Source organism: Falco cherrug, chromosome 1 (assembly GCF_023634085.1).
Source record: "Falco cherrug isolate bFalChe1 chromosome 1, bFalChe1.pri, whole genome shotgun sequence".
NCBI classification, from domain to species: domain Eukaryota; kingdom Metazoa; phylum Chordata; class Aves; order Falconiformes; family Falconidae; genus Falco; species Falco cherrug.
In genome coordinates this window covers 120,783,965-120,799,560 of record NC_073697.1, presented here as the reverse complement: position 1 = coordinate 120,799,560, position 15,596 = coordinate 120,783,965, and the positions used below count along the sequence as shown (strand labels likewise).

Genomic DNA, 15,596 nt, shown 5'->3' with positions numbered 1-15,596 from the left:
CACTTGGCTGTGGAAGCCAACAGTACTTTGGAAAATGTGCAGATGTGCTCTGACAACTCATTTCTTACAGCTCCGCTGGAGCACGTACCTGCTGGTCAACTCCCACAGCATCTAAGCCATCGTACATGATATCCACCCACCCGTCCTTGGAGGCCAGGACAAAGAGAGACATCAGGGCCTAGAAATACATGGAATAAAAGTTAGATGTGGTTGCACTAAAGCTCTTTTGCTTGTAACATCTCACTCCTCTCTGCCCTTTCCTGGCTAAGGATTATCATTACCTGTCTGCTAATGGGACACTGATGCCCAAGGTTTCTCCAGGCAGAAAAAAACTATCAATGCCAGTGCCTGGTCTTGCAATGAGTACTAATTCGAAATCCACAAAGCTGAAGACAAAAGCAACTTCATTTCCACCCTCCAGGTCTCTACTGCTCCCAACTAATTAGTCCTTACCATGCAGCTAAAATAAGGTTGTGTTGCAGAGACGGTTGAAAGTGTCCGGCTCTATTAGACAAGCCCTTCTGCAAGATATATTTGGTTTGTTATGTAGCAGCGAAGCAATTAAGTACTCCACGAAGCCACATGTGCTTGTTCTGTTCCAAAAAGAAGTGTATGCCTGCTTGGAAACACTACCTTTGGGATTTACAGAGACAGAATGCTGTGTATGTGAACTGAATATTTACTGCGACTGGTAGTGCCCTGTAAGAAAATCCCACGGGATAATAATGCACAGGTTTTAAGTCAAGGAGGTAAAGGAGCAAAGAAGCAGATTACCATTCTAGTAATACCTGGCCGAGATTATCAAAATTATACTTGTGCCGGACCCATTTGTAGCTTGCTTCGGTACAATCCGATTTATTTGTGATGTTTCTGGTGTCCTCTCCCTGGCAGACAAAAAACTTGCCTTTGAAAAGCTGCAAAACACGCAAAGAAGAGAGGAACTGTGAGGGTTCAGCCCGCAGGATATCTCTGCAGACAATGGGCATTCCTCCTGGGGCACTCTGCCCACACCGACCACAGAAGGGAAGGGAAATGACCTATTTGTGCAGGTTATTAAGTGCGAGCAGCCGGTATAATATGCACCTAATGAGAAAACGCATGATTTCCCATCGTTTAGGACACCCACCTCATGCATTAAGTTGTCTGGTTCAGTGAGCTGAGACTGGCCAAAAGGCCTTTGCTTCTGGGTCGCCGGCTCAAGCGTAGCCCCAGCTAATAACCCAGACGAGCTAATGGCTTCTTACCACCCGTGGAATGACTCTGGCGACTCTCAGCCCCGTTAACGATGCTGCTTTCAAGAGTCGCTGACAAATTAAGTGTAACGGGGCCCCTCTGTCAGCCGAGGAAAGGTGGCACTGAAGAGGACTAAGCTCTGCTCTTACGGGTCGCAAGGGGACATGTCAGAGAGGAGCCGAGCTGCTGCGTTGGGCTCTTGGTGAACCAAGCCTCCTGCCCGTTCTGCTCGCGTCTCTGAGCCTGAGTGCTCTCCGGCCACCGCTAGGCTCTGCGGTCCGGGCAGGGGGGTCTGAAAATGTTCCTTGTGCTTAAGAAGCCAAGCCCAGCTGGTGCTGGGTACCTGATCCCCAGCTTATTTTCTCCATAAGCCAGGAGAGGCACAGCTCCTGGTTTCTGCCCACACGAGGAACATGAGCCTCCGCACCTTTAGCTCTGGACCTGATGCTTCCCACGCACAGAACAGAGAAGGGCAGGGGATAATTACTGCTTCAGACAGGGTGAGGGATGCTAGCAGGATGGATGGTATCAAAGCCCAGGAGGCAGCCAACAAATCAGGTTTTATTTGCTGATAGAAGCTATTGACATTACCGTTTTGGGGGGGAAATGGCAGCCTGCTCTCCAGGCTCCTTAAAACACCACCTGGGTATATAAAGAAAAGATGCTGAAGGGTTTTGATCTGTTGTTCTAGACAAGTATCAGTAGAAATTACAGCGAACAAGATAAACCCACGCATTACTCCATGGGTTTCCTTCGGAAATCAACAGCAGAAGGATGTTCTCTAGGCGTGCAAAATTAACCACCACTCAACGCAGTCATAATACTTCTGGATACAAGAAGAGAAGCATTCCCTGATCTTTCCGTGGAGAAACACTATCCATGGGTAAGGCAGACTGGGGAGATATAGCCTTCTCAGAGAAAAGTTTTAATTAAGCAGGAAGGTAAACAACTGGTTTTAATATATAGTCTATAAATATAACTTCTCCAGGAGCTGGACTGTAATGCCACTCAGATGGGAGCAGTAACACAGCTACTAACGGGGCTTGGAAACACAAAGCCCAATTTGCAAAATTGCTGATCCCTCTCAGCGCTTCAGATTTTAGCATTTCTGAAAATGAAAGGCCCAGTGGTTCCTACTGTATTTGTTTTATCCAGCTATTTCTTGTGTCTTATTAATGGCTATTCACATGTGGGTGAGCTTTACAACAAAACCGGTCTGGCAAAGAGGAGGCACGCTTAGAAACATGGACATCCAGAATTTAATAGCATTAAAAACCTCTAGTTTGAACCCCAGTTTATATTTACATGGGAAAGCAAACTGTAACTTTGAGAGATCATCTTTTTATAGAAAATAGCTATGGCCCTCATCTTACACCTAATTAGACATAAATATTAACTGACAATTTTGCATCCTGAATACAGGATCAGTCTTGCTTGTATCTACCCCTTAAGCATCTCAATAGTCATTGACAATTTAACGTAAGACTGCAAGTTGCTAGGGAAAGCCATCACAATTAGAAGCGGGGAAATTTAAAGAGCATACTGCAAGTTTTGTTGTTTGGCATAAATTTTCCTGTGTCTATGTTTTATATTGTTTTACAGGATATGCTTAGTTTTAGGAATCTGTTAAGGATAATGGATGGATGTTGTACTGTAATGCTAAGCCAATCTAGCTGCCAAGGTGGTTATGGAAGGGATGATTTTCTTCTCTGTTTATTTTCAATGCTGTATTTATTACTCACAGAGTACATTACTATAAAATATTATATAAGACACCTTTTCAAAACAAAGCCAAACAGAGCTACTTTCCAAAGCAGGCTGTGACAGATCAGATAAACTTCAGAAGTAAAGAAATGTTATGTCAAAATATTTACATGAAACAATCTCTTCCTTCCCAGGTAATAAGAATCCAATTGCATTGAAAATTCTGCCACTTTTCCCACAGGTTCCTGAACTCCTGGGACTGAAGATATTGCCAGCAGAGCTGGCAGGGAGCAGATGCAAAAATCTCTATTTCTGCAAGCTTTCAGTTACATAAACTGTCAGAATCAGAATGAATCTCCAGGTCAAGGTCTCTCTGGAGTTTACAAACCAACAATTTCAGCTTTGAGAGTTTCTGTCTCCCTGCTGGTTCATACCTAGAGGAAAGGTGGAGGGGAGATGTCCCCACGTTATCTCCCAGAGAGAACAGGAATGGGATTTAACAGCTTCCCTGAGCAGTTTTTCTGGTGGCACATGTCATGCCTCAGGCCTGACCCTTCTGTGGTGTGGCCAGGTGAAGAAAGCACAGAAATATTATGATTCATGTCCTGCCGCAGGCAGAGCAGAAGTCCTCGTGGTGGGGAAAGGATGAAGAAAGCCCACTCTGTGTCTTTGAGGGGATCATCATGTTGGCTCTTGTATCACTGTATGCAACAGGGGAGCTTCAAGAAAGTTCAACACATCAAGTGACAGAGCCAAGACTTGGAAATCAGGAAAAAACATGTCTTGAGAGGGCTAGAAAGGCCACACTGTGCTTCTGGGGTGGGGACCAAGAACCATGTAAGCTCTTGGGTCTGAGGCATTCCAGGCTGTTAACTATGGCAAAGTTACGGATTCAAAACCAACACACGTTTCTAGAGCTGGGCAGAGGACCTCCAAGGAACCAGAGGGAGGCAGAACCAGCCCCACTAACTGGTTTTAACCATTGCTTATTTGGCTACAGCTAGGGATGCGTGTTGCTGGGCCACTGTTGTTAGACTATAATGATTAATGAGGCTTTAATGGCTGACCAATAATGGGAAATGTGATTCCTCCTCCCTAGAAGCAAGGCGCGTTCCCCAAAAAGGCCAAACAGTCCATTGATTCAGTTTCAGAAAGACTTACAGTATGCCCACGGGTACAGGTACCCAGATGTGAGGCCATCTGGGGCTCGTGACGGTTTTGCGTGAGGTGCTGAGGCTTACAGGGGACTCACCTGAACTCCCAGGATCCCAAAGATTATGAAAAAGGCACAGCAGATGACCACAATGTTCCCAATGGGCTTCAGGGATGACATGAGAGTCTCCACCACCAGCTTCAGCCCCTGGGCTCGACTAATGACTCTGTGGGGCAAGTAAGCACAAAAGCTACGTTAGTCCTGTTCTTGCCCAGTTCTGCCTCCTATTAAGATAGAAGAAGTAGAGAACACAATATTAGGGAATTTTTTAGAATGGCAAATAACTCAAAAATCATGATGGAAGAAGTAGTTCTAGAAGATTGACCTGTGAGATTATAGAGGTGTTTGAGGGAAAAGGGTCTTTCCCTCAAAGTAGAGGAGAAGGAGACCACATATGAGGAAGCCAGGCCAGAAAAGTCACTGGAGAAGGACGTAGAAGAATATACAGGCTAGCCCCAATGCCTTCAAATTTGGAACGATGGTTTTAATCTAACCCACTGCCTAGGCTTGATCTGTTTGTTGATCAGCATCTTCTAGTTACCGTTCACTATAATATATTCAAACCTCTGTGTTTCCCTTTTCCTTTTCCTATCATTTGGCCCAAAGAGCTGTCTAATTTCCCAGCCTTGATCACACCTTCCCTGGGATCCAGTCTCTTAGTATGGGCCATCCACAAACACACACCTTTATGCCTGCAGCCTGTCCAGGGCTGCAAAAAGAGGGTTTCCCTGTGTCCATTCCTGCGCAGATTTTGGCAAAGTTCTTGACTCCCCTGTCTCAGTCCATGAAATGGAGCAGGCGCTCTTACACAGCTGCCTGCACATCTGCAGCGATTACAGTGTCATAGAATGGTTTGGGTTGGAAGGGACCTTTACAGGCCATCTAGTCCAACCCCCCTGCAATGAGCAAGGACATCTCCAACTAGATCAGGTTTCTCAGAGCCCCGGCCAGCCTTACCTTGAATATTTCCAGAGATGACGCATCTACCACGTCTTTGGGCAGCCTGCTCCAGTGTTTCACCACCCTCATCGTAAAAAAATATCTCTACGTGTCCTTACAGTGCTGCCGTGTACAGAGACCTGAGCTACCCCTCAGTACCATCACAGCCTCTGCTTTACACCCACTGTACAACCTCAGCTCCTGAGCCAGTGGCATCCTCCAGGTGAAACTTCACCAGCAGGACCACGGGCATCTAAACTTGCTTCTGTAGTTCCTCTCTGTCTGGTACTGCACAGAATTTCATAATAGACGATAAGATCATATGGGCAGGTTGAGGAAGAATAATGTGGACATCACAAGTGAAGCAGGTTAAAAAAAAAAAAAAAAGGAGAAGCTGTACTGTACTCTCAAGGACAACACTACAACGGGAGGATAAGGCTTGTGTGATTTAGAGAAGCATCTCACCATGCTGGGCGAGACGAACGAGGCATTCAGGCTCAGAGACCTGAAGGTGGAGAGCTGAGGGACCAAAAAAGGCACCTGAAGAGGTTGCATGCCTCCCTCCTCTCGATGCCAAATGGCATTAAGCATTTCACTGGCGCTGTAAATCATTTTGTACTGATGCCATAGAAACTGTGCTTTCCCAAGGCAGAAATAGCTGCCTGCCGTGCAAGCCAGAGGGAGGGAAGTGCCTGTGTGCTTCTGGGTACTGGCTGGTGAGTCCTTTGAACACTTGGCACTCAAAAGCACCACAAACTTCCCCACCTCCTTGTTTCTGCCTGGTTCTCTCCTCTGCTATGGGAGTCTTCTCCCTGCCTCTCCTGTTTCGCCTCAAGTCTGGGCACACCACCTGGAGCACAGTTGGAGTTTCGCTGCCTGGAGAGGATCCAAGCTCTCCTCCTCTCTCCCCTCCCAGTGTGGTGCTCCCAGAAGAGGTCCCCATGGACACATCCACATGCCCGACAGGCATGGCCTTAGCTGGGACCACAGCCAAGCCTGTGCCAACCCTCTCCTGCCCCAGAGCCGGCGGGTTTAACCAACTGCAGTGCTCAGCGCACAGGCACCAGGTGTTACAAAACCTGTTGGCTTTAAACAGTACCCTGAAAAGCTAAAAATGATTTCCCTTTTTTCTGGTTAAATATTTATTCAAAGTGCCAAGGGTAACTCATCAATTATCATTTTTAAAAAGAAACAGATGGTGGTATTTTTATCCACTCCCTTACAGTGAAACACAAAATGCAGATGCTGCTACTCCTCGTGCTGGGTGTCTCTTCCCGGTAGCTGCTGTGGCTCCCTATTTCGGACACCTCGGCTTTCCTGATGCTCAAATCGGGGCTACTTTAGAGAACGAGCTGGGGGGTGGGATGTCAGGGAGCAGAAGGCTGCGATGCCCAGGGGACGGCATGGTCCCCGTGCAGCCTCGGCATCGCGGAGCCTGGTCAGTGTGAGCCAGCCCAGGCTGTGGTCCTCGTTGGGGCAGCTCCGCTCCTGCTGCCACATTGTACCTGCACAGAGGCCGAGAGCCGAGCCGAGGGCAGCTAGCAGAGGAGGCTGGGCAGCAGGTTAGCATGCCTGACTCAATAAACCCGTTAATCCAGCCTAACGGCCAGTGTCCGTAGAGCAAGGGCTCTTCCCACTCCAACTGAGCGCACAAAGCAGCGTTGGGCTGGACAACCTGAGGCTGAATCTCTCTTATGGATCCTCGGATAGTCTAAAGACCTCACCGTCCCTCACACATCACCCTCACACAGCCCTGGGTGAAACACTACAGCTGCCAAAATACAGATGGGAAACTGAGGCAAGGGAGGACCGCAAGCCTTGTCCTCAGGGGTATGCAGGCAACTCATTTCCAATGATTTCAATGGAAATCAGGTACTTTGGTGCCTTTATGTGTCCTGAGTTAGGTATTCTGTCCACTGTCACACAGGATGGAACCAAAGTCAGGTCTCCTCAATTGAAGGCCTGTGCTCTGAACTACTGGAGCATCCTTAAATTTTGGGGAACAAGGAAGAAATTTAGCCCCTAGAGTCTAAAGTTGATAATTTTCTCCAACACTTATTAAGAAAGCCTCTTCTAGAAATAATAAAGTGATTTCCCTTGTGAGATACTATTTGGTATCCAGCGGAGAGAGAAAATAGGAGGTTACTTGACTGACTTTGCAAAGTCATGTGCGTGGAGAAAAAAAGGGCTGAGAAACTGCAGCATTTGGCTGCTTTCTGTGTTTTGATCAACCAGGGAATTCCTCAAATGAGAATGCATGAGGGTAAAAGCTGCCACCAGTTTAGCTCCATGCCAGTGCTGTTTCCAGCTCTACAGGGAGAGAAGACTTTGAAAAGATTTTGAAAAATAATAGTTTGACTAATGAAAACCTGCAGACCTTGGAGCTGCCTCAGACTAAGGGCCTGATCCAATGTCGAGGCAAGTCTGTACAGACTCCTGCTGCTCTCCTGAGAGTCTGAGACCTCTCTAAGAAGTGCCAATGAAATCCTCAGCATTTCCAGATTATTAGTACCACCTCCAATATGTCATCCATGTCCAATACATCCCCGCACCTCATCACTATTGTCCAGGGTCCTGCTGATATCAGGCTTGTAAACGCCTATTATCCAACCCACCACTCCTGCAATTTATCACTGAAGGATGCAGCTGATTTGGAGCCCACCAGGCACGCCAGAGCCATAGACCTGCCGAGGTTGCGTTCAGGACAATTCCAGTTTGTATTAGGCCTGTGACAAATGGGGCAATGGAAATGAGACCATTTGGCTTTTTTTTTTTTTTTTCTTAGTGGGGAGAAATGTTAATCCCTCGAGTTCCTCCTGGTTCTGCTGGTCTCAGCATTCCGAATGCTGTTAAACCCCTGGTGTGAGACACTCCAAACCCACTGCCAGCCTCAATCCAGCTGGATCACATTTACCAACATTAAGCCTGCTAGCCTGATCAGAGCTCTCAGAAGAAGTAGCACTTAGATGAAGTAGCAGATCAACGTTAATAAAGACCTTTCTCCACAGATTAAAAAAAAATAGCAAAGGTGATAACATGATAGATAGAAAAGAGTCTATCAAATTACTTTTTTATACTGCAATGGTATGAAAAGTGAATAATTTATCCATCTGCTTTGGAAGTCAAAGCCCAGGCTCTGCAGAGAGTAAAAGAGCACTGAAGTCCATCCACATTAAATCTGAATACATTTTCAATTTTGATTTCTCTTGTATCTTAAGCTACAACACTTGATCCCAACAACAGCAGGTTGAACGCATTAGGTAGGAATGTTATTGTATAAACAATCCCTCTACTGGCTGAAACATCAGAGGGTCATGGAAACATCTTTAAATGTCGCTCCTTTGTGAATATATTTTTGGAATTCGGGTCATAAAGCTGGGCTCATATCCTCATGGATTCAATTTGGAGGCTGATAATCAATCATGCAATCAAACCCCCATGATTGGTACACAGATCAGGTTTTTTTTAACGCCTGGGCAAAAGGCACAAGCATGTGTGGTTTTGTGTGCTGTGTAAAGCAACGGGGTTGTTTTCACAGGAGAAAATGAAAGACAGAACGAGGGAGGTCTTTTGCAAGAACCCCTTCAGACAATCCACCAGGAACACCAATGCAGAGGCGACAAGGGCTGTCCCTGCTTTCGAGCTGAGTGTGACGTGCACAGCCTTGGCTTGGCTTCTCACTGAGGGCATCCTCCCTGCATCCCTGTCCCTGAGTGCCCATGGAAAGGGAGGACAGAAGGAGCCAGGTTAGCTCCTTTTTTGGGGGGATGGAGATTTTCCTTTGGTCTCTGCCCTACACCTCCCTGAAAAGGAAGGACTTTGACTCGGTCTCCACAGGGAACGTCACCGAGACAAGGGGACTGGAGCCACGGTGTGCGGAGACCTCAGGTCACCTGTCCCAGCTGTCATCCCATGTTGATCCAGCTGAACATCCCAGGCAGTGACGCTGTGATCCCCGAGCCAGGTGGTGCAGCCCACGGCAAAGGCAGCGCGGGCAGCTGCGGGCAGAGGCGTGCTCAGGGCAGCCCAGATGTGCATCGCGGAGGCAGATGGGTTTCCACATGCGGAGATTTATGACTTACTGAAAAGCCCCCAGTTTGATGGCTGCTTTTTCATTTCCTACAAATCTAATTACAGGGGAATAGAACTGATTGTGAACATATTTAGGGAATGGGCTTGTTGCTGCCTTTTTACATTTCCTTTGTAGTAGAAAGCAGCATGTTGGCTGAAAACATTCACACACTCTCCTGAGAAAACATCAAATGCCAACAGGAACGGAATAGCAATGGAAGAGCCTAATCCTGCACATGCTCCAGATTGCAGGTCTTCCTCCAGCCCGTAGTTACTCAGTGGATTATTCCCCATAACTGCAGATGATTCATGCACATAGGTGACTACAGAGAAAGTCTCTAGTAAAAAAAAGACTCAGGTCCTAGCCAGGAAGACCTATAGCTCTACAAAGAAGCACACGTGACTTTTACTAGGTCAGACAGGTGACTAGCAGGGCTCGGCACAACCCAAGCCTCTTCCTCTAGGTCCAATTTAACCACACGACCTCAAAGGAGAAACTTGCATTCCACAGTTTAGAGATGAGAAATCGATCCTTCTTTTACTCAGAGCTATCCAGATTATTTTGTAGGTTTTCTTAACATGAGTCAAAAATTAGCTAAAACAGAAGAGCAGAGCAGATCTACCAAACCAGCAGTTTTGCAAAAACTACCCCCAGAAACTGCAGCTGACATGGAGATGCCAGGGGACACATGAAGAAAGTCTGAATTGGAGTCACACAGGAAGGCAGTCTAGTCACATGGCCAGGGAGCTGAACCACACCAATGGCACTATCTATCCAGATGAAAATTATTAAAATCAGCTTACACCCTAAAACTCACCAGGTACCACATACACATCCCCCAACGTAACAGAATGTCTTTCATAGCTGTTGAGAATATTTGAAAGATAGATTTATAGGCACAGCCATTGTTATTTAGACTTATTATTCACACAGGGGTAGTAAAACAACATTTTCTGTCAGAGGCAGGGTCCTATTTTTCTGTCCTGAAAGAGAAAATCCTGACTCAAAGCAAACCTTTCATGAAGGAAGCAGCAGTAAGATATGACAGGCACACAAAGATGCTTTGAGCAGGAAGGTTTATTAGCTGCCGCATAACAAGAGCGGCAACAATAGTATTAAAGAGGGACTGCATTTAGCATGGAGAGAAACCTTCATGCCTTGGGGTACAGGACAAAACAGATGCCTGTTTGGAAAAGGCTGATGCTTGGGCAGGTTCTTGTCAGAGGGGTGCCTGCCCCTGGAGCATGGGATACTGCCTGCTGTCAGACATGGGGGACTGAGTTAGCAGGACAATGGCTTTCATCTTGTCTGGGCAATTTTCAAAATAAACGTATCTGTAAAATTAATGGGTAACTGAGGGAAAAAAAGCTTCTTTGCATTTTAGGTTAAGCAACAGTTGAGCCTCTGCTTCCTTAAAAATGATCTGCCACCTGCTACTAATTTCCTTCTTTGTTACGAAAGCCATTGACTGCCTGAAGGAAAGGGGGAGAAGAAGCTGTTAAGCTGCACTTTACACAGAGCAAATGAGAACACAAATAGCAGGGGAAGTGTGTTTTAACGAGCAAAAGAGGCATTGATCAGTTTACTACTGCACTTGGGGCTGGTCCCAAAAACACAGCGAGTGCCTAGGGCTCCTTGTGGCTCTGCAGGACCCTTGGGCACTCACTGTCTGCAGAGCAGCAGGAGGCTGGGCACAACACTGGTGATGGGTGCCATGCCCTTGCCTCACCTGCCCCTTGCCTTGGACAAATGCTGCTGCTGCTTGCAGGATGGGCTCAGCTCCCCCTTTGGCACACGCACCCTACACACTTTTAGGTCTTGCCCATCCTCTCCTTACCTTAAAGGCCGCAGCGTCCTCAGCAGTCTCAAAACCCGCAGCATCCCCAGGATTTTCGTGCCGCTGTCTGACACCATCGAGACCAGGATGTCAATGACGGAGATGAGAACCAGCACCCCATCTAGCACGTTCCAGCTGCTTTTCAAGTAGGCCTTCTCCCCAAAACACAAGCCTAGTGCCACCACCTGCCCGGACACCAAGTTGCAACAAATCATGACTATTGCATCCAATACATTTCTTCCAGTTAGCAACCTGCTGAGAATGCATCATTTACAGATACAAGTCTGAGAGTCCATTTTCTTTGCAGTACAGAAGCCTAATTAGACAAATCAGCAAAGTGTTATATTGCAAGAATTGTAAAAATACCTCTGCAGAAGCATCCCAGATTGTCCCTTACAGCTGATGTATTTTTAATGCAGCTAAACGTAGCCGCACAAAACTGTTACTAACATGTTTAGCATAAAACATTAGATCGTATTTTATTCCTATAGACTGCTAGCATAAAGGTTCAGAGTAGCTGACCCTAAGCAGTCATTTACAAGCTTTGCAAATAAAGAAACTAGAGAAACTTCCCGAAGAGAGAGCAATTGTTCTGTGAGATGATTATGAATTACACAAGAGAGATTTACAGCAATGGGTTCCTGAGTCTCCTGCCTCAAATCCAGCAAAGTGTTTTGACGTGCTTAAGTCTCTCCCTCCCCAGGAAAGCACATAGCTGCTTAGGTTGTTGAGGACAACTGGTTGTTGAAGACAATGAGGCTTGCATGCATGGCTGAAGTTAAGCTTGTGCTCAAGAGCTTTGGTGAATGAGGGAGGATTGCTGAATTGAAGCATCCCTTGCTCATATAATGGTGTAAATCAACAGCAACTTCAGTGAAACTGTTCTGCTGTAAAACGTGCTCAGAATAAGCATGTGGTGGGTATTTAAATATGATTCAGAAGAGGACAACATACACCTTGCTGGTAGCTGGTAGAACTAGGGGGTTTTGAAGTCCATCATAATAAAATATCTCTGATATAATACAGGCACACTCATCCTCCAGCTTCATTTACCTTAACTGTCATCTCAGTCAAGAAGATAACTGTAAAGATGTAGTTGGAGAGCGTTAGGAAAATCCGTTCCTATGAAAAAGAAAACGAGAGACAAGGTTTTATAGCCTGCTCTCCGCAGCTATACATCTCACTGCGCGCATTTGGGCGGTCGCTAACTGTTCTCCAGCTTCTGTGCTGAACCAAGTCTCGGCCCGTTTGTTTGCAAAGAGGGAAAATCCAAATATTCGGGCAATAACGCCCCGCCCGGCTCAGCACCGCCAGCGCCGGCGTCAGCACCATGGACAGGGGCAGAGGCCGGTCCCCAAACCCACCCCCTACCCCCCCCACCCCGCCCCAAACCCACCCACCCCCCAGGAGAATGCCTGGCAAATCTCCCCCTGCCCCTCACCTGCAGACATCTCTGCACAGTGCAAATATCACTGAGCTCCCAATTCTCCTAGAAATTAAGTCAATATTAGAGTGGCTGCGCCGTGGTGCGAGCAGGACCCGCGGGATGCGGAAGCACAGCTGGCAGGAGTTGTCACAGCTCCACCAAAGCCCAGAGAAGCTCGGGGGGCTTATGGCAGCTGAGACTTACCCCCAAAAGGTTGATTCGCTTGCCCAAAGCCACAGGCTAGACCTGGCATGAAGCCAAATAGTCTCATCTCCCAGTCCCCTGCGCTACCCACCAGACCATGCAGTCCTCACTGCCCCCACTCTGCAACAGCGGCTAGTGATTACAGATGAGACTATGGACTGGTTCCCTATCTGTAGTTAGCAGAAACCTTTCGGTTTAATGATGATCATTAAATAAATTACACTTTCCCCCCTAATCCCCGAGCAATCTCTGATTGCCTGTACTGAGAAATGGACAGCAGAAGGTGAAGGCTGGAGGAAAGATGATGTGTGTGCATGTATACATGTGCGCATACAATTGAACTGGCCCCAGTTCTGTTAATAACAATTTTGGATTTATTTCTGCTGCTCCCTACAGAGCAGTCCTGTAAGAGATGCAGATCTCTCGCTCAAAATGAGATGCAATTTAAACAAGACAAAACACCTTGGCAACTCTCTCACTTGCCAGATCATGATTTACTGAAAGTGACTCAGGAACCACAGAGTAGCTTGTTTCCATACTGGGTCCATAATTAATTAGGTCCTAGACCTGCACTGTGATTGCCTGAGCTGTGATAGGAAACATCTCTGGCCGTTAGCTGACGGCCACACAAAAGACTGCTGCAGAGGTGTAGGCAGCATGCAGGAGAAAGAGGGTAGGGACCTGCTTGTGGAGCTGGAGATAAAAAAGCAATAGTATGGAGGAAAGACTGAGGATATTACATTCCTCTCTGGCAAGCACATGGCTATTTTGAAGGATAATCTCTCTGGCCCATGTCGCACACTGCAACAGGGAGTGCATGTTGGCTAGCAACAACATCCCCTGTTCTGATAAGCCAGCCGAAACTGGGACAGGGAAAGACAACTCGCTTGAAGCAGCTAGAAAATCCACAGCTTGGGGAAGCAAAGTGCAATTATTTTAAACAACTCAAGCTAAACTAACTCTCTCGGTTTCCAGATGAGAGCTCCATCAGTGCAAGCAGGGCCCACGCATGCCTCCTGGCTCCCCTCCTCCCCGCCCCACCACTCAGCATCCCCCTTCTCTGCTCTCTGCTGCTCCCAGATCACGGTCCAGCTCAGCACCAGCCCTGGATGACCCATTTCAGTTCCTTTGGTTATAGCCTGATGCTGATGAGCCTCACACCAGACCCTGACTCCTTCCTTCTCTGCACTCTTCTAACACCCAAACCACCACAGCTCAAGCTCCTCCTGTCCCGTATGAAGTACTGGTTCTACAGCTCTTTGCTGTGGACTCCTCTGACTTCTGCATGTAACCCCATTCCTTCCACCTCTGTAACTACAGTTCCTTTTGGAGCCAGCCTTGGTGAACGCTGATTCTCAGAGGACACAGCAAGGGGCTCCAAGGAAGCATTTGGGATTTCAAGGGACATGCTCAGGGTGCCCCATTTAAGGGAACAGCAGGGTGATTTCATCCAGTTAGACTGGCTGGCGGGGAGTCCTGCTCTCCTCTTGCAGCTGTGAGTTGGTACACCACAACGGCATGATAACCAAAAGAAAAAATAAAAGGATTTTGGGGAGGGACTGCTGGGCAAACTATTACGGTAAGGAGGACTACTAGAGAACGCTTAAAATAGGCACAGAGCAGCCAAGATTCCAGTTTTAAGGTCTTACATTGAAGATCCACAAAAATGAACAGCCTGACACGCCTACATCAACAAACCAGGATTCTATAGGATTGCGATATGAGCAGTCGTTTGCAACACATCAGCGAGAGCCCAGCGTATCTCTCAACCACAATCTATGCTAAAATGAAAGAGCTATAGGATGATTCTGCCCCTCTGATTGATGGCTGTTGGTGCCATGAGGGTCTGGTTTGAGAAATCCTTATGTAGTCTTTTAAAACAAAAAGGTTTTGGGAAATGGCACTACAGTGCATGTATCGATTCAGTTTTTTCTTGTGTCACAACAAATCTGATACACAAAGGGGAGAGAAAAGTATGAAATGAACAGTTTCCCCCATTGCCTTCGCACCACACATAAGTGCCCGTGGAGAACAGATGGAGGAAACGAACATTGTGTTGAGAGAGGAAAAGTGTTTGAAGGTTTCTCAGAGAAGGAAACCGAGACAGATGTCACGCTTATGTCATGTGTTAAAACCTTCATCGTACTTGCAGAAATGGGATATTCGATATATTGCAGGACATAAGCTCTGCTCTTGTACTTTAATAGGACTCTGGGTAAGGACCGGGAGAGTTGCTGTACCTAATTCAAAGGATACGCAGGGGGTGTTGTTGGCAGCTTCCAATTTCAAAAATAGAGAAAAAAAGTGAGACCAAACGCACAGCAGTGGGGTCCAAGCCATGGGTGTTGGGCTCCACAAAGAGCAGAAGAAAACGTTAACCTCAGAAACTCACAGCGCTGTGAGGCTCAATTTTGGGTCGTTCCATGGCAATGGTAATGCAGTTCAGGAAAATGATCACCAAGACGATATGATCAAACATCTTGTGTGTGATGATTTTATTGCACATCAGACGGAATCTGCCGAGAAAGAAGAAAAAAAAAAAAAAAAAAAAGAGGACACACAGACTAGCTATTAATGCTCGACTGACTGGGGAGAAATGCAGCAGCTCGAGGCATGGCAGGGGAATCGAGCCCTCTGCTCACAAAGCAGATGAGCTACAATCTCCCAATCCCCTCCCTGTCGGAGCTGCAGGCAGAGCAGGGTACGAATAGAAAAGGAGCTGAGCTACAGAATTGGTCCACAAATTTCAAGCCCATAGGGGCTTTGGGTCACTTGAAACAGCATCTGCTTCAACAACTCGGACATGCGGCCAGGTTTGGATCCGACCACCTACCTGGTCTGCAGTGCTCAGGTTTAGCTTAAATAAAGGAAGAAATACTCCCAGCAAGCCCATAAGGGTTGAGCGCACATGGAACAAAGGAACAGAAGCTATTTATTGTGACAGATGGCTGTATACTGACCCAGGATT

General features: G+C 46.9%; 1 protein-coding gene across 17 annotated transcripts in view; it reads right to left on the bottom strand.

Annotated features, from left to right (window-relative positions):
* The window catches only part of CACNA1G (calcium voltage-gated channel subunit alpha1 G), a 153,497-nt gene that overhangs the window by 38,078 nt on the left and 99,823 nt on the right, over nucleotides 1–15,596 (bottom strand). For all 17 annotated transcript variants that reach the window (XR_008734897.1, XR_008734901.1, XR_008734902.1 and 14 more), the window contains 6 exons: nucleotides 15,021–15,144; nucleotides 12,052–12,120; nucleotides 10,999–11,183; nucleotides 4,190–4,316; nucleotides 789–914; nucleotides 89–178 (listed from right to left, as the gene is read on the bottom strand). Coding sequence is in view for 13 of the 17 variants with exons in the window: in XM_055725553.1 (XP_055581528.1) it covers nucleotides 89–178; nucleotides 789–914; nucleotides 4,190–4,316; nucleotides 10,999–11,183; nucleotides 12,052–12,120; nucleotides 15,021–15,144 (721 nt within the window). In the remaining 4 variants the exon portion in view is untranslated. The remainder of the gene's footprint in view (nucleotides 1–88; nucleotides 179–788; nucleotides 915–4,189; nucleotides 4,317–10,998; nucleotides 11,184–12,051; nucleotides 12,121–15,020; nucleotides 15,145–15,596) is intronic.